This window comes from Palaemon carinicauda, chromosome 2 (genome assembly GCF_036898095.1).
Source record: "Palaemon carinicauda isolate YSFRI2023 chromosome 2, ASM3689809v2, whole genome shotgun sequence".
Classification (NCBI taxonomy): domain Eukaryota; kingdom Metazoa; phylum Arthropoda; class Malacostraca; order Decapoda; family Palaemonidae; genus Palaemon; species Palaemon carinicauda.
The window spans coordinates 146,308,794-146,328,793 of NC_090726.1; the positions used below are offsets into that span (position 1 = coordinate 146,308,794).

At 37.9% G+C, this 20,000-nt stretch overlaps 1 protein-coding gene across 8 annotated transcripts in view; it reads left to right on the top strand.

The window, feature by feature from the left end:
* The window catches only part of Stacl (Stac-like), a 963,585-nt gene that overhangs the window by 609,445 nt on the left and 334,140 nt on the right, over window positions 1–20,000 (top strand). For 7 of the 8 annotated variants that reach the window (XM_068358813.1, XM_068358785.1, XM_068358749.1 and 4 more), the window contains one exon: window positions 5,344–5,442. The exons of the other annotated variant lie outside the window; for it this stretch is intronic. In XM_068358813.1, the coding sequence (XP_068214914.1) occupies window positions 5,344–5,442 (99 nt within the window). The remainder of the gene's footprint in view (window positions 1–5,343; window positions 5,443–20,000) is intronic. 8 annotated transcript variants of the gene reach the window in all.

The window sequence follows — 20,000 nt, forward strand, 5'->3', positions numbered from 1 at the left end:
TTGCCATGTAGAGTACCTTTGTGACATTTTCAAGAAAGCTGTTCCTATATTGCCTACTTGAGGATAATCTCCCAATTGTTACATTCTCCAACAAAAACATCAATTAACCTGACCCTCATCTTGTTTTTAGACAAAATGGTCCCAACCCTCTAAATTAAGATAACCTTCTACTTTAAGAAAATGCTCTCTGCTATTTCTGTGACAACATACAGAGTATTTCTAATCAGACTACTAAAACTAACTTTTGGCCTGTAAATTTCCTTTAGATTTTATATGAAGTTTGACAGATCATTTAATCTCATGAGATCTCGAGAGCAATCAAGGTATTTTTTTTACTCCTCACTATCAGGGTTACTCTTTGCAGTTCTAATGCCACTGGGAAGTAGGAGTGTTATTATATATTTCTCTCTTCTTCAAATTTTGAAGATTCATCTTTTCCCAGATTGTGTTAATGGCATCCCTGAAAGCCTTGCCGAGTCTGAAGCACATACTTTTTGCCTGAAGCACATGCTTTTTGCTTCTCAAATCCCTTGAAGAAGCTCTTTCTATTCTTTTTGGAACTGAATTTACATCAGTTAGGCAAGATATGCTTCAGGATGTCAACAGCCGCTCAAGTATTTACCAAGACCCTGCCACCAGTCACCATCTGGTCCCACAAATCTCTGATCAGCCAATGCTGTTAGCTTAATGACTTGCTGATCATGATTTGTCAATGCTTGAACATTATTTGTATATTCTCCTTAGGCTTTTATAATCCTGGGTCTATGTGAAAATTTGAAGTTTGGTGTGATTTCATATAATGAGACCTACTTGATGATGATGATAAATTCTTGGATGGAACTCGATCAGCCTTTGGAGTTCAGGATTTATCATGTATCTGTATTCAACTAGTCTTTCCACAGCATTTGTACAAAAGTGTTAAATTCTGGTTAGTGAAAATTTGTGTCATGGTGATATTGAAGAAGATGGTTCTTCACAGCCATTTTGGGATTTCATTTTTCCAGTTTCCTGTGATTAATAGTGTTTAAAAATGTTGAATGCTATCAGCAGAAAGACTGCCAATTGCCACTGAAAGTACTTTCACCTAAGCTTACGTTACCCATGCCCTGGATCTTCAGGAAAAGGGGGCTTAGTCTCAAAAACAATATTAATTACACATGAACATTTTGGAAGTAAGGCCCATGCTTCTAGATCTCTAAGAAATCTCCACATCATTGAAAGAGTGAAGTACTGAAGTTTTTGCCCAAAAACGACCTCTATGAGACATGTCAAGAACCAGGGGTACACATACGTTGAATGTATTGTATTATTGAGCCGTATGGATCTTTCTTTCGGCTGAGGAATACAATTATGTTTATTATTGCACTTAAGTTTTCCCCAGAGTCTGTAATGTGGCTGCTGATACCCTCATCAGGCACTTCTAGATCTTTTTATTGGAGTGGTCAGCAAGTATTGACGTTTGCCAGTTAACATGATCAGTTGGAATTTCTTCAACTTCACAGTGGGAGGTTATTCAGTAAATCTGCAATAACAAACTTTTACCATAGAAAGCAGGCAAGGATTGTTATTTGGTGTAACAAATGGAATACTCCAGCTTTCAATGCCTCTATTCCCCTGATTACAAACTTACTTTTATGTCAAAAGGGATTTTCATTATATGGAGTAAAGGGGTACAGGGGTTGGTCTGAGATCATGATGTTTCAGATTGGGTAGTTCAAATTAAACGCTGTCACTTGAGCCACTTGTGGAGTGGTAAGGTGGAATAACTTTGGTTAGCAAGGTCACATCCTGCAAGGGTAACTCCTTAGGCAACATATAAGTGCTTAGGCTCCAACTTGTTTTATGGTATCTCTGGGCTCTGTTGACAGCAACCTTGACTTTCACTGGAGATTACTGGTTTTGAAGTTGATTTCTATTGCACGTATTAGTGTGTGATTTTCAGTGATATTTACGCAGAAAGGATAACTCCACCAACATTATATCACCTGAGTCACTAATGGTCAGGTAATTTTAAGAAGACTTGCTGGTATGCAGGGTGAGCAGCCTACCTGGGTGACTCCTGTGGTACTGCATAAGTACTTAAATTTCAACTTCTTTTATGGATTCTGTTGTATTAGTTGGTAGTACCCTTGATTTTCAAGACTCCTGGGTATGATCCCAATTTAAAGTAGAAATTATTTCTACTGCATTTACCTTTGTGTTGATATATCTCATATTCATTCAAAAAGAGTAATCCAAATGAGACGTTATCAATTGAGTCACTAATGAGGTTGGAAGTTAGAAATTTGCCGGTATGCAAGGTAAGCAACTTGCCCAGATAACTCCTCAAATACTGTTTAAGTATTGTGTTAGAGTTTCAATGCCATTGATGGCCTTATTTGGCTCTGTTGTTAGTACCCTTGACTTTCACTTTAGAGTCTTGGATTCTATACCTTTATGTGATAGAAATTTATTTCTATAGCACACATAATTGTGTTTTCCTGTGATTTGTTCCTCAAGTTAACTTTTCCCTCTTTCTTAATTTTATTCTATCTGTTTGCTTTTTCACATATTGGTATCAAATTCTTTCCTTTCCAATCACATGTTGGCATCCAGTGACATTAAAGCTTGCTTAGCAAGTTGTTCTGCATGAATATTGAATCATTTCAAATTCATAACTTCAACTTTTTATTTTACCTTTTTGAGGTTTATTCCATTACTCGTAATTTTTGGTAACTATTACATATTATGTCTTGAGTTTTAAAAATCTTATGGCAGAGACGTACTGTATCATTCATGGTTAGAAACGTAAGCTTATTGACAGTGAAAATTAATTTTGTTCTTTGTGCTCAATAATTTCATGTATTAATTTTTTTCCTCTGATCTCAACATTTTTATTTAAATATCATTATATTGAATATAATTCTGTATGCAAGAGCTTGGAGTGCCAGAAATGTTTGGGAATTGGAGTTCATTAAAATAAAAATTTTAAGTACCTTTGCTTAGTTACTGGCCATGATTTTATGATTGTGTTAATCCATTCTCCTTTGACTGTTATTGTATTACAGTATGGTACATGTAAAACAAACAGGTTTTTGCTTATGCATGGTCTACGAAACTTCTTATTTGTGGTAAATTGGTTTTAAAATTTTCTGCCTCCAGGTCAGACAGATTATGAAAGATTTGCCAAATATATAAGCAATACCTGTGTATTTAGTTGTTGGTGAAATTCCTGTGATACATTTGGTCTCTAGGAGTTCATGGGTCTTGACTGTTGAAAGTAAAGTCCAGATTTGTGAATATGCAGAAGAGCCCATATTAAGGTCTACTTAAACACAAACTTCCCTTATTAAGTTATTAATAATTGATAAATTTTATGGCAACTGTATTATCTTTTAAAAATTAAATAACTTCATACATGTGAAGTATGATGTTACTTGATGGAAACCATAATTGGCTGATTCATGCAAAAAATAATGCCAGATGTTTCTTGTTGAATCTTATAAGAGGTAGATAATTGAAAATTTGTCTGCTAAATTAGAGGTGCACCAAAGAAGAGACATTTATGTTCCCCTATAAAAACCCAGCCAGTCATCATTATTACAACATTTTGTTTCATGACTCAAAGCTGACGTAATTTTCTTCATGCAATTCACTGATTCTTATTTATGCTACCTGTAAAACTTTTACAAAAGGATCATTGAATTGCTACTGATAGCCTATTGCAGAAAAGGTGCTGATGCCCCTCTTGGGCAACAGCATGTTTTGCAAAAGCAAGGAACTGTTTGTCTGTGTTGTCTGACTTTTTGGTTACCCAAGAAGTGGATAATATGACAAAAAAAAAAAAAAAAAAAAAAAGAGGTGGAGCTCAAAGACCCAGGATTGATCTTAATTTGTACTTGAAAATTAGCTTCCTGAGGTCATGTTAGACTGTAGGATGTCTATACTTCAGTCTCAGTTTTAAAAGCCGCTTACAGACTCTAGTTAGTGGTGGGTTTCCAGTCCCCTACTTTGCTTCCAGATGTGGCATATATCAAAATATTAATGATCAGAAATCAGCACTTACAGCAAGGAGATCCACTAGATAAATAGTTTACATTACCTAAGTTCTTCAGATATTATATAAGGTTTTACTGGTTTAATATTGAAATAATTTTATAAGTAATGCTTTGCACATTTTATGAGTAATGCAATGTTCCAAAACAGTTACAAAATCCTACAAAAATAAGCTAATGCCCTCTGTTGATACCACCTATCACTTCAGTGAAACAGATCTGTATAGTTATACAGAATGTCTGAATTCCTAGGTCTTGTATTACTATTGCTTATACATTATTTTTCTTTTATAGGGTAAAAACCTTGAGTTGTACCTAGATTTTATATCTTACTTAATGAGCATTTTGTTTTCAGCTTGGTGAATGCTGCTGTTTCCATACACATTATTACTCAATTTTAAACACAAGAAGCTGGTGGCTTCATTTTGTCTAGAATATTACTTTTGCATAGTTTAAGTTTCCTATCTATCTACAGTGATGAACTTACAATGTTGAAATTGCTTCAGTATTTTTCAATCCAAATGACTCGCTAGTTGATTTGACCATGAACTAGTCCATATACTATTTTAATAGGGATTATGCTTATTTCCTGGGTAAAGATTCGCCACTGTTAATCATTCAATGAGTTCCAAATAATCATAGACTCCAATATCCATGACATTTGTAAGTTTTTTCAATTGTCATCTTATCTCAAAATCATTTTTTGTTTGCATAACTGGAAAGTATTCTTTTCCAGAAATACTGAAAGTGTAGAGCTTACTGTAGTGTTAATAGATTTATTATTAGGATTACTTGTTCTCAAAAGCAACGATTTTATCATAAGAAAATTAAATTATCAGGTATTTCAACTTTTGTGATAAGGAATATGGATATAAGCACAAACGCTTTTGTGATATCTGCTCTAGATAAGATTACTTAAGAGTAAATGAAGGCACCAGTGTTATCACAATTTTTTCCATTGAGCTTTTAAAATTACAGTGCCTCTGCTGTTTGAATAGGTTTTACCACTTTGTTTATTACTTTTACACACCTGTTTATGTGTTTTCTATTCAGAAGTAGTATTGAATATTCTAATTTTGAAACTGGAAAAAACAATAAGCATGAAAATAATTAATCTGATTTTTAAGCCACTTTTACACTCATGTGGGACAATAATATTTTAAAGGCAAGGATTTTGCATGGCTTACTTCGTTACCTCCATTTCTATATAGATATTGACCAATGCCGTTGGATTTGTACTTTCATACTGGCCCAAACAAAGATTGAAGGTTTACATTTAGTATTGTAATTTCCTCCCCATTTCTTACAGCGACGCCGAATATCAGCTTCAGCTCTCTTATCGCCAGCCAGCCTTCTAGGCGAGGTACTGAGCTTCCTGCTGCCAGTACGACTACAGAAATCCAAATAGGTAGTTACAGTCGGGTCGCTTTGATTGGTCGAAAAATGACTTGTAAAACATGTACAAGTATTCAAAAGTATTCGCACGTAGTCATATGTATCACTCGAACCTACTCCACACCAAGTAACATGATTTTTATAGTGGATCCCCATACTACAGTTCTCATAAATGTGCCCCTAATATTAAATTTTGAATAATGCCAGTGTCTAGTAGTTTTTTAGATGTTTGTACAGCACTGATGTTTCTAGTTTCCTTATTTTGGTAAAGTTTTATATTACTTTTGATTGCACTGGCAGTGTTGTGATAATCCATACAATTAATGAAAACAAACCCAGAGACAGTCATAGATACAGGTAATTCAGGTGTTATTCCTAACATCAGGATAACTTGTAGGAATATTTTTTTTCTTTTGCATTTATTACTTACATTTCTCTCTCGGGTGTTTCTTTAATGCATGCTCTATTCCCCTGAATGTTTTACTGAATGGTATTCAGACATGTATATGTGTAATATAGCAATATGCTCCTAATATTTTCACCCAGTTATCTTGCATGCTACAGTATTGTGTTATAAGTCTGCAGTTAGTAAATTTGTCTTTGAATGTTTTGGTAGTTTTCAGTTCATACTGATGTTTGATACTAATATATTGGCCTGATGAGTAATAGATTTACCTGCATCTTGCTTTAATACATAATAAATCGTTTCCAAGTATTACAAGTCCAGTTAAAATTGACCCTTTTTTGTATCCTGCTATTTCACCTGGAACTAAGGAAATGTAATAGAAACTGATACTAAGGTCTGCTCGTACAGTATAATTCAATAGCAAGGTATAATATGAAGCATTCATTTTCATATATTAGATTCAGAACAGTATTCCCCTGGGTGACAATATAGAACTGTATTCTCATAGGTGACATGTATTACTTCTTTCCAGGTATGTATTTTTAAGTACAATTCAGACATATGTCTAAGATTGGATTCAGTCTCATTCAAATTTATTCGTGAATTGTGTGTAGTTATTTTGCTAGAATTTTTAGAAGTTACAATTCTTATAATTTTCAGAAATAATATATTTAAATACCAATACACTTCATTTCAGAAAAATTGTGGTATGTTTTGTGGTCAGTTTGTTCTGTTACTTAATGGTTGATGGCCTTCCATCTTGTCTTAGATTAAGTATTTCCATCATTTCTTATTTTCAGGAGGAAGTATATCCCATTATTTTGTGGTACTTCTAGATTTTGATAAAACCTGTGTATACTGTACAGTTTTAGATTGATATTTTTAGCACAATTTAGTCTTACTATGAGGTTGTTGGTTCAAATATTGGAAAGATAAGTGTTTTTACCATTTGTATATATGAAATTAGTATATTGAGGTCAAATTGATTATATTTTCAGGAATTGAAATTAGAATTATAGATGCCTTGTAAAACTGTACGAAATTCAATTTTTGAGAGCAGTTATTTTATATATAATATATAGAAAGTTACTTCTCAATAGTCTTCTCTTCATTGTACTTGTAGGTGAACCCCTTGTGAAGAAGATATCCACAACAATAGCTAATTCATACAGCCACTCTGTAGACTTATCAATAATTTCAAATCCCATCAATCACACTGTCCTTAACCCCTTTCTTGCTCACATACTGGTGGTTTTGGAATGTAAAGGCCATTTTTCTCTCATTTCTCTTTTCCACCTTCTGTTCAACTAGTTCCAGTTTCTTGTCTCCCAAACTCTGATCCATTCACTCTCTCACTGGGAACTAGTTCTTATATGTATCCCCATATCTCTCAATATGTCAGTTTTTCTATGACTAGATATACTATGTAGACAATTCATCTCAACAGCTTTACAATTGCTCTTTTACTTACATTCATTATTTGCATTTTATTTCTATTTCCCAATTAATCTTCAGTCGAGAAAATTCTTGGCTTTTGTACGAAGAAAATGTATATCAATAGATTGATTTGCCTTATGTATCAGTGATTGAAAAAACAGCAAGTTAAAGATATTTATCTTGATACACTTACTGAAGATGTTGATCCTTTGTTGAAATTAGAGTATTTTACAGAGAATGAATATAACTTTATTTTCTGTAATTGATTTTAGTTCAGATTGGGAATATAGCTCTTCCACCCAGGAGGCCTTGGAGCCATAGAGTATGTCTAGTGGCCCACGTGTGGAGTGAGCGTACAGTAACTCAAAAGGGCTGTATCCTGTGGTTTCTGAGCGTGCCTGGAGGAGGGCGAACAGAGCATAAGGCAAGTTCTCCTCCCAATACGAAGAGCCAGCCTCCCTTAACTTCGTCAAGACTGTTTTTAGCGTTTGGTGGGAGCGCTCCACGAGTCCTTGGCTCTCTGGATGATATGCAGTAGAGGTCTGGTGGTGGACACCATGGTACTCCATTGCTTCCTTAAACTCTCTTGCCATGAAGTGAGAGCCCTTATCCGACTGGACTGTGGCTGGGAACCCAAACCTACAAAAGAATTGTGTCAGTCCTCTGACAGGATGACTGGCATTGGCGCACCTGGTTAGTACAGCTTCGAGGTTGCGCGTGAACCGATCAATCATTGTTAATAAGAAATGATTTCCACGCTTACTACTGGGCAGGGGACCTACATAATCCACTAGTACATCATGGAATGGGATACTTGCAGATGGGATGGGTTGGAGAGGAGCCCTCGGCACAACCTGGTTTGGGTTACCGGCAACTTGGCACGGATGGCGGGAAGCTACGTAAGCCTTAACACTCTTCTGCAATCCCGGCCAGAAGAAATGAGGCTGAATCAGGTGGGTAGTGCATTTCACACCAAAGTGTCCTCCCAATCCCTCATGAGCCATACGTAGCACCGACAAGCGGAGATTACGGGGAAGAACTACTTGCCGTCGAAGGGCTTCTGCAGGATCGTGAGGGCCTCGGGTGACTCTGAAGAGCACCCCTTCCTTCAGCAGGAAATTTTCCTTTGAGAGGTTAATCATCTCTGCTTCGTCTGAGTAAGCAGCTTCCTTGTAGGTTTTCAGCGTCTCGTCCAACAACTGAGATTTGATGAGCTCCGTCCGACTCCCTAGGTCCTCTGGGGTGATGGACGCTTCTCCCTCAGACTCCCCCAAGACCCCTGGGCTAGTATTTGGGTTAACTTCATTCCCTGTGGTGGTGAGTAGCACCGCTCCTTCCGAATAGGCTTCTGGGGTACAAGGCTCAGACTCATTGCTCTAGGAGGAAGACTCTCGGGCCACATCACTTAGCCTAGGTACTTCCCCAAGTTCAATGTCAGCTAGCCATTTGTCTTCTTCAGGAGGGGCGTTCTCAGTCCCGGGCTCCGGCTCGACTGCTTTCATGCACCTGAGGGGCATGCGCTGTATGCCTCTTAGGAGGTCTTGTCCCAAGAGCAAGTCATAGCCTTCATGCCCGAGATCGCTCACTACCCCTAGCCTGCACCTTTTGCTGAGCTGGAGTGTGGTCACTCTCAACTCCACCGTAGGGAGATCCTTAGTGACTCCTTCGATCCAACGAACCGTCATGCGATTGTCCTGCTGGACTTTGGCACTGATAGGCACCTGGTGCCATAAGATTAGTGAAACTTCTGCACCCGTATCCTGTAATGCTCTGACCGATTGAGGAGAGCTGTCTCCTTCAGGCAGAGCTACTGTGATCTCCCCAACAACGGGCTGTCTTTTTGGAGCTTCTCAGATAGAGATTGAGAGGGCAGCTGGAGAAGAGGCTGAGGATTTGCTGGGACATAGTGAGTAATTCTTTGTGTGTCCGTAGACTTACAAACCTCGCAGTATGCACTGGCATAGTTCGACTTCGCCACCTTAACCTTGGGCTTATTCTTCAGCTTCGTGGACTCAGCTGTCTGACCGGATAGCTTCAGCTGACAGTTGGCTTCCAAGTGGTTAGATCTCCCGCAATGGCCACACTTGGTAGGGGAGATTGAATTTTGCTGGGGCTTAGACCTACCCGATTGAACTGAGTTGGGGGGCCCCGAGTTGAACCAGACTATCTCGTACTCATCAGCATACTCGCAGCATGCTCTAAACGTGGCTGGATTTTTCTCAGAGATGTGAATTGAGAGCGCCGGTGGGGCGTTCCTGTGGAAGTACTGAATTTTGAAGAGCTCTAGGAGGTTGTCGTAAGTAGTGCACTTTGCAGCCTCGACCCAAAGGGTGTTGAGCCTATCCTTCTGAAAACCCCAATCAGACCAAGATGTCGTGGGGGACTTGGTGAGCCCACGCCACTGACGGCGCCAATTCTCAGGACTTAGTTTATAGGCCTCAATCAAGGCCTTCCTGACGGCCTCAAAATTACCCTGTTTATCGGCTGGGAACGCAGCATGAGCATTCTTCCCTTTCCCCGCCATGTGCTTTGACAGTAGTAGGGCCTTCATATCCTCCGCTACAGCACATGTCTGAAACACGGACTCCACCTCACTTAGCCACCTCACTTAGCCACCTCACAGGATCCTTGTCGTCCCACTGAGGAATGAGTGTGTGGACAGGCATGAAGGGAAAGCTTTGGCCATTTTGAGCGCCGTTGGGGTGAGGGCTGTTTAGCCGTGCTAGCTGGATATCCTGTTCCCGCATCTTACATTCACGCTCTCTCTCTCCCTCCCTCTCAACTCTCTCTCTTTCTCGCTCTCCTTCAACCACTTCTTGCTCGACTTTCCTCCAAGCATTGGCTTCATCCACGAGTTCCCGCACAAATCTTTGTAATGCGTCTCCCTCATACCCTTGTCGTTCTGCCAAATCCACAAATGCACTGACCTCAGCAGCAATCATTTTGCTAATTTGTTGTGGAGACAGTGACAAGAACAAACTCAACAGCACAAGGTACGATGTTGACCATGCAAGAAATTACACGGAGGGGAAAGACGCTCTAGCCTTACGCAAGAGTCTCATGGAAGGAAGGATGAAGATGGAGCTGGGGAAAATGCACAAAGGCTGTAAAAAATGCCTCTCGAGAAAGAACTATCACCAAATAGTAAGCCTTGCAAGTAATTGAACAGGAGCGTAACTTGAAAACCAGGGTCACGACAATGGGTGAGCTTAGGCTGTCTGGTTGTAATGCGTCCAAACAAGTAACGATATATATAAAAACTGTGCTAGACAATAAAAAATGGAATCACAACTATGGGTGACCCTCTATGCTAGACAAGATAAAATGGAATCACAACTATGGGTGACCCCATAAGCTAGACATGAAAATACTGGAATCACAACTATGGGCAATCCTCTATGCTAGTAAAAAAATGGAATCACAACAATGGATGAATCTCCATGCTAGTCATAAAAAAATGGAATCACAACAATGGGTGAATCTCTATGCTAGTCATAAAAAAATGGAATCACATCAATGGGTGACCCTATGCTAGTCTTAAAAATGTAATCACAACAATGGGTGACCCTATGCTAGTCATAAAAATGGAATCACATCGATGGGTGACCCTATGCTAGTCATAAAAAAATGGAATCACATCAATGGGTGAATCTCTATGCTAGTCATAAAAAATGGAATCACAACAATGGGTGACCCTATGCTAGTCATAAAAAAATGGAATCACAACAATGGGTGAATCTCTATGCTAGTCGTAAAAAAATAGAATCACAACAATGGGTGACCCTATGCTAGTCATGAAAAAATAGAATCACAACAATGGGTGACCCTATGCTAGTCATAAAAAAATGGAATCACAACAATGGGTGAATCTCTATGCTAGTCATAAAATAAAAAAATGGAATCACAACAATGGGTGACCCTATGCTAGTCATAAAAAACGGAATCACAACAATGGATGACTCTCTATGCTAGTCAGAAGAAAAATGGAATCACAACTATGGGAAATCCTCTATGCTAGTCATAACAAAATGGAATCACAACTATGGGTGAATCTCTATGCTAGTCATAAGCAAAAAAAAATGGAATCTCCACGATGTGTGACCCTCTATGTTAAACATTAAAAAAAATGATTTTGTAAAAATGTGTGGGTGCGTTCTTGCAACACCACCACTTGCAACTCTGTGACTTAAAGCAAAGTTTGTGTTTATACTTAAAGTACAATAGCTTAAATAAAACAATGTCACTGAGTTTGCTTAATGCTTCGCTAAGAAAATCAACCCCTTTACCTACTTTCCCATTAGTAAAAAAAATGAATTTAAGAAAATACACTCCCAAATATTTTATCTAAATGATCCTATACCCTGACTGAAAAATAAAAAATTAAATTGAATGTGATATCGTAAATCCTTTATCTTTAGGTTAACAATTTTACACAATCGTACGAAAATTATCCCTTTCAAAAATGTACATAAGAATAATAACCCACGAAAAAGTAATAAAATGGAATTACATACCCTTACTGTCAAAAGAAAAAATCGAAATAAGGAACGCCACGTGTTCTTACCGTTACTCAACAGAATTATGCCTCACTGCCGTAAAACGTTTACGTGAATCGTAAGCCAAGAGTTTCGATATGAGACCAGCCTGTATCCTAGCACTGAAGATAAATGAGAAAATATTTCATGCACAAAATTAGATGATTGATATGTGCGTGAACCACTTACCAATGTACAAAAATTTGGCTAAAACCTCGGGTCTGCGCTTTTGTTAAGTAGAATTTCGTAAACAAATAACAAAGCTAATAATAACAGCCAATAACAAACCCTGGCTTCGTTCGGAAACACGGCGGTGGGTTGAGTTACATCAGGTTGGCCACGTTTGAAATGAACACGTGCTTAGCCTATTACGTTTTCTTTCTAAAATCTCGTAAATTTCACTTCACTTATTTTTAACACATAATTAAACATTCACGTAATGCACAAAATACTTAATAAATGAGAAATTTTAACCACTGTGATAATAAACACTCAGAAAAAAACAGAACACAAATTCTTCTCACGCGGTTGGCTATCCTGCGAAACAATAGGACTAAAGTCTACCACGTGGCTTTTAAAACAAAAGGGTTCGCGGTGCGAACACACACACAAATAAACACAAAATTTTAACAATGAAAATAGAATACTTTTGCTGTTTTCTTCCACGGTTCCAACTCCAGTGATACTATAATTTACTTGAAATGAAATTGAGGTTCGTCGAGTCGTTAAAGACAGAAAAGGGGGAATTTTACGTTAATAACAATAAATTGAAATTACTGCCTTAGCGAATCCTGGAAAAGTCTCCAGTTTGTTACTGGCCCGTGCTGTGTGAGTCCGGCCTTTCTTAAAGGACTCAGGGCAGTAACAAAAAAGGATAATAATGGGAAGGTCGCCAGTCGGCAATGAGACAAAGGATACCGACAAATAGATGTATTTACAATAATATTTAAATAAAAATTAATAAAAGAAAGGGGAGCACAACAGATAATTATATTTTGATTTAAGCCACGAAGAGCTTCAAGTGGAGTTTGATGGACCGTGAATGAGACTTCAGCACAGCAATCACGTTCCCTAGAAAAGGGAAATAAATTGAATTATTAACGGAACACTTACTTCTACAGGCTGGGAACACGAAGTCGTGTGGTTAAAACCTTTAAGCAAATCAAATGAAAGTGCAAAGCTTAGGGATTTAAACACTACACATGGGAATCAACACTGTCACAGGGTGAATTAATTAAGACTAGGAGCAAACGGCACACGTGGTTTGGGTATGGGGAATAGGTTAAAAGGTTCAGTGGGTAGGATCTTTCTTTAAAGGATAAAAGGAAAACTTTGGGATGTGATTAGGAAGGGATGGGATGTTGGGTAAGGATGATGAGGATCTCAAAATCAGACACCTTACCTTAGTAAAAAGGACTCTAGTTCCTCCCTTGTGGAGGGTATGCAAACAAAGGTCCTGCCTCCCTGATGTCTTGAGGGTGGAGAGAGATGATGGTTCTCTCACCGAGGCTGAGTCACGAAGAAAGATGCCCAGCCCATCCTAGGCAGACTGAGCTCCTTTGGCCCTAAGTGGGGCAGGGGGGGGGGAGGATTTGGCCTTACTGTTGTCCCATTGGTCAGGCCTTGTCACGTGTCCCGACACCCCCATCAATAGGCCTCTTTCTCCTGGGATCTCGACGTCGCCACGTGGCTCGTAAAAGATGGCTGAAAAATGAGACCTCAAGGGGAGTAGACTGGTATAGGATGGTTGGAGGGTGGGGTTGAGACTCTGGGTAGGGTCCCAAAACTTGTGGCCTGTAGACCAAGTCCTTGCTGGTGGGGTCTTTGTTTGAACAAAGGTGGCGCAGTGACCGCCAAGAATAACAATATTCAAGTTGAGTACTTGCTGATATATTAGATTATATATTGAAATTTTGATACTTTACAATACTTAATGTTCATAATTCTTCATCCTTGGCAAAGTATTTATTTCTCTAGAATTGAATGTAAGGCCTTGCCTCTTTATGAGTTGGGTACACTGTTAATAAATAATTCACATTGATTTCTTGCTATTACTGATAGTAATTATATCCTGAGAGAGGAAGGGCAGACCTCTTAACTTCACGGAGACTTCCTCCTTTCGAAGGAAGATTCCCACATGCTGTAAATGACTCGGAAGTTTGTATATGCATAAGAATAAACTACATATTTTAAACAATTTGTATTTTTTATAGTAATACAAACCTGAGTCCTTTATGAAAAGTCCTGCGTTATAAGCAGCAGTTGCCTAGCAACAAAGTATGATGCAATTAAACGAATTTTCTTTTGATTGACTGGTCGTAGAAAACGAAATTAGCAGTAACTCATTTAAATGAGTCAAGTTTATACAGCTAGGGAAAATGCAAATTGTATAAAATTTGTAGTATTCCTGACAAGGAATTATTTATATGTAAGAAGGTTAACTTTGTGTTTAAATGAAATGTGTGTGTGTTCCACAAGGAGCCCATAAATAACCGCTACAACTACCGTTCACCTGACTTGGTCAAGCTGCCAACTAGTTTGTGCATATACTAAAATTACCTTTGTTTGGTATTACTTTTGTTAATGATTTTTTCATCATATTTTGTTTTGTTTTATTTTAGTAATATAAAAAACTAAATCCACTTGGATAGGAATTGCCAATATGAATATATATAAATAAAGTTTTATCATACAAATTGGAAACGAAAAGTTGGCTGGATGCGCCTTCGTAAACAAAACATTGTAAGGGCAGCAAATAGTACAAATTAATTAATATCTTTAACTCTCTTATGGTATTCTAACAGTTTATTGAGATCATTACTATTGTTCTATTTCATTACAATTAAACATCGATCGGTAGTAGGAATTTCAGAAACAAAGAAAAAAGTTATTAATGCATTGTCAATAATACAACTTGGAGCAAGCGGGTATGATGCTTTCCTCACCCATTTGGTGTGGTTTTGAAAGTAGATATTCATGTTTTGCTGTGTTTTTATTGCGTTTTATCCCGTCAATTTGTTTAATATTACATAAGCCTAACTGTGCATTCCAATGATGTGAATGTGTTGATATCACAAACACAAACCGTACAAGCTTTTACAGGGTTTCAAGCCAGTGTTCATAGTCTTGTCACCAAAAGCAAAGCATACTACTGTCTTACTTCCCCAAAATTTTTGTGCCTTGCGTACTTAGGACTGGGATGTCTTCAAATATTCACTCTTGATAATGTTACCATGGTTGCAGACACAGGATAAAAACAAGTATGGAAGATGGCTCACCTAGTTCTGACTTGAAATTAGTTCCTTAGCTGTGGATAAAGCTCAAATCATTTATGAAGGACTATGCTCTCATTCTATGACAGACCAACCATATTCATGCTTATCCTTGGACCTCTGGATTGAGATGACGGTAGATGACAATGAACCAGGGATCTAAAATGAATTCTGGGTGGTCACACTTTCTGAAGAATGAACTAATCCACTAATTTATACAAGGACAGCCAGTTTTATTAACAGAAGTTTATCTACATGCTTTGGCCGATCTCAGCTCTTCTGGTAAAGGTCATGTTTGTCTCAAATTTAACCGACCATTTGAAAGTATTCAGCGTTTTCCACGAACTTTTTGGATTGCCCTCATATATACATGCTTTATTGGCTGTAGTTTCTTTTCCTGATTTTGTCAACAATTTTTTAACTGTCAAGTTATTTTTATATACCCAACTATTTTGTAATTTTTCATGCAGGTGTCAAGATATGTGTTGTCTTGGCCTATTTGTGGAATGACAAGAAGACATTCATCATCCTTTAGAAATGGTTCTTTTTTAGGTACTATACTAAGTAATCTGCAATTTAAAAAGCAGGTTCAGAAGTATCTTTTTGCAGCCTCACTTTGCAATGCTTTAGGCTCTTCATCAAGCGTACAATAATGTCACTGCTTTGCAGGCTGTACTCCAACTTGATGTAGTAAAACTTGGATTCGTTAATGAAGCCTACACCAATGGTGATCTTAATGATGTCTTCGGTCAAAACCTTCATATCCTTAAGTCGGTATATTCAAGGATATGAGTTTTCAGCTGTGTAGAATCCATTAATTACTAAATGATTTGCTGGTACTTTACTGGAGTTTCAATGTTGTACCCAAGGAGTTTATTTTCAATCATCCCAAAAAAGAGTGGTCTCAGAGAAAGTAAAAGTGGCCAGATACAATGAAGATTAATTCAACTTCGATAAACCAAAGACTGTGGATTAGCTGCAAAACCAGTAGAACAGGAGAATGATCTTGTTCTGCCTTCAACAGTTATCTGTAAAGATCCTTAGTGTAGAGTACAGTTTTTATGGGGTCTATTGCTCTTGATCCAGCCACTATAAGATGCAGGATTCAATTTTTATTGTACCCTCAGCCACCCAAGTCTCGTCCCACAAATACATACAAGCGATATTTTTGTTGTAATCATGGATGCAGAAGTTGTACAACCAGAGTTTCCGTAGGTAATAAGACCTATCGGGATGAATTTCACGCATGGGAGGGTCTGTTGTAGATCACTGATAATGGCTGACACCAGGAAACATTTCTTATTCTTTTAGTTGCACAAGAGGTCATGAGCAACCTATGCCTCTCCATGAACTTGGTGTTCTCCTTTTAGGGGAGTGGCATTTTGATCTTGCTACTCGAAAGTCTTGATTTTCAAGCTAAGTCTTGTACATAAGTTACATGCATTCGCTTCTTCAAGCCTTCTTAGGATTCAAAACCTAATTTCCAAAGGTAATGTTACTAATATTTTTGTTGCAATTGTTGATGCAAAAGTGTACAACCCAAGTTTCCAAAGGTATAAGATCTGTTAGCGTTGATTTCCAGGCATGGGAGGATCTGTTGTGGGTCAATGGTAATGGCCTCGACACCAGAAAACTTTTTTACTCCTGGTCATTACAGGACAGGTTTGAATATGCCCATTCAACAAGTTAGCCATGACACTAGTTACTTTCCATGCATTGGGATGTGCACCTCTTCTGTCTCCTGGGGGTGGTTCCACAAACTGAAGTCTTATTTTTATTGATAACCTATTTCAGCCGTGATGTTTTACGGCTATGGAAAGACATGAAGGCCTTCTTGCAAATAACAAAACTTTAATCAAGGTGCATCACCATAAAAATAATCCTACTTGGTAGCTTGCTCTCTTCTCTCTTGGCATACATCCCCTTGAATAAGACTTCACTAACACAGTCACTAATGTATTATGTTTGTTTATTATAGTATCCAAGGTCCCAATATGCATTCATGAGTTCAGTAGCATGGTTCATTGTGAGTCTATCAAAGCACCCATCAATACAATACATTGTAGCCCCATGGCCCTTAATGCCCCATTTGTTTTAATTTCAATATAGTCTTCACTCGATTACGTTTTTCTTTTGCGGTTTTGCTCCCATCTAGCAACATTTATAATATAGAAGACATGCCCTACTTGGTTACCTTTTTCTTTCTCAACAGATGCATCCTCACTACTATGTATGGATATAGCCTAAACCTATATGGTATTTATATATATAGTGGGTCCCAGAATCAAACATTTCCAGACCAGTGATTTCGAAGATATGTCAAAATTACTTGGCCGCTCCATTCAACAGAGATCACTCCTGTGGTGTTTATTCTAATGGGTTAAGTTTAAAATATCATGTATCAAACATAGCTACAGTACATCACTGATTACACTGAAAAGATCACTGATGACACTGCTACCATACGTATGTATGGATATAGCCTAAACATATATGGTATATATATAGATAGATAGATAGATAAATATGTTATATATACTATGTATGAATGAGTATATATACACATAATACAGGTTGTCCATAAAGTCTCTTTACAATTTAAGGAAAATAATACATAGACCATCGATATCTTCAGATTTGTTTTATATTCTCAAAAGTTATAAAAGCGTTTAATCATATGACCTTTTATGTATTTCTTGTACTGTGTTGATGAAAGAGGCACTGTTTAAATGAACCCTCGAAAAATGGATACCCCTCAAGAAAAATTTTGTGTTATGGTTTAATAAAACAAAATTTTATACTCAGACCCAGTAAAACCACAAAACTAATTGCAGAAGAGATCCACCCTCACGTTAGTCAGTACGTGCATGTCATAAGAAATCTATGAAGTCAGAGAGAGTTTTGGTTAAATGGAGGGGTGAACAACCAAGAACATCTGCGGAAAATATCAATTGTGTAAGACAAAGTCGTTGATCGCTTTCCCACAAAGTCCATCCTTACTGCTGCCAGACATTTAGAGCTACCATGTTAAACAGTTCACAAAGTCCTACACAAGAACTTGCAATTGTATACTTAAGAAGAGCAACTTACATAGGTAATTTAGATAAATGAGAAACTAGGACGAAAAAGAGTTTGCAGTTAACATTTTAGAATGAGTACTTAACAATGAAACGATCTTCAACAGTGTTTGATTTAATGTTGAAGCAACCTTTCATGTTTTATGGATCACAACACCCCCATGTGACTAGAAAATTTCAGAGATGGTCCTAAGATGAATGTGTGGTGTGAGATCATGTGTAATCAAATCATTGATCCCTTTTTCTTCACCATCTTAACCATCATTTTCCAGTCAGATGGTGTACCACCACATGGAAAATGCATATAGTGGTTTCCTGAATGAAACGTTTCCTGACCTGTGAATTGGAAGGTATGGCTCAATTACCTGGCCACCTCATTCACCAGAGATCACTCCTGTGGTCTCTATTCTTAGGGATTAGGTTAAAGATATCATGTATTGAAAATAGCTACAGGACATTACTGATTTCAAGGAAAAGATTACACTGATTACACTGACTTCATTAATGAGGCTATGCTAATGAGAACATAGAATAATATTGCCTTCTTAACCATCATTTTCCAAGCAGATATTGCACCACCACATGGGGAATGCGTGTAGTGGCTTCCTGATTCCAACATTGCCAGACCAGAGAATTAGAAGGGCTGGTCCAATTACCTGGCCACCTCATTCACCAGAGATCACTCTTGTGGTCTTTATTCTAAGGGGTTAGGTTGGAGATATGTATTAAATATAGCTACAGTACATCACCGATTTCTAGAAAAAGATCCCTGATTACACTGCTTACATTGATGAGGCTTTGCTTATAAGAACATGGCAAGAAATAGCCATTTAAACCATCATTTTCCGTCCAGATGGTGTACCACCACATAGGGTTCCCAAATCAAACTTTTCCAGACCAGTGAATTGAAAGGGATAGCCCAATTACCTGGCCACCTCATTCACCAGAGATCACTCCTGTGGTATTTATTTTAAGGGGTAAGGTTGAAGATATATATCAAACATAGCTACATAACATCACTGATTTCAGGGAAAAGATCACTGATGACACTGCTACCATTAATGAGGGTACAATACAGAGAATATGACAAGAAATTGGCATCTTAACCGTTATTTTAAAGCCAGATGGTGCAACCCCACATGGGGAATGCATTTAGTGGGTTCCCAAATAAAACCTTTCCAGACCAGTGAATATGAAGATATGGTCACATTACTTGGCCACCTCATACACCAGAGATACCTCCTGTGGTCGTTATTCTAAGGGTTTAAGTTAAAGATATCATTTATCAAACATAGCTACAGGAGATCACTGATTTCAAGGAAAAGATCACTAATGACACCGCTACCATTGATGATGGCATGATACAGAGAACAATACAAGGAATTGCCATCTTAACGATCATTTTCAAGCCAGATGCCGCACCACGACATGGGAAATGCATGTAGTGGGTCCCAGAATCAAACATTTCCAGACCAGTGATTTCGAATATATGTCAAAATTTACTTGGCCACTCCATTCAACAGAGATCACTCCTGTGGTCTTTACTCTAAGGGGTTAAGTTAAAAATATCATGTATCAAACATAGCGACAGTACATCATTGATTTCACTGAAAAGATCACTGATGACACTGCTACCAGTGATGAGAGTATGATAAAGAGAACATGGCAAGAAATTGCCATCTTAGCTATCATTTTCAAGCCAGATGGTACACCACCACATGAGTAATGCATGTAGTGGGTTACGAATCAAACATTTCCAGACCAGTGAATTGGAAGGTATGACCCAATTATTTAACCACCTCATTCACCAGATATCACCCTTGTGGTCTTTACTCTTAGGGGTT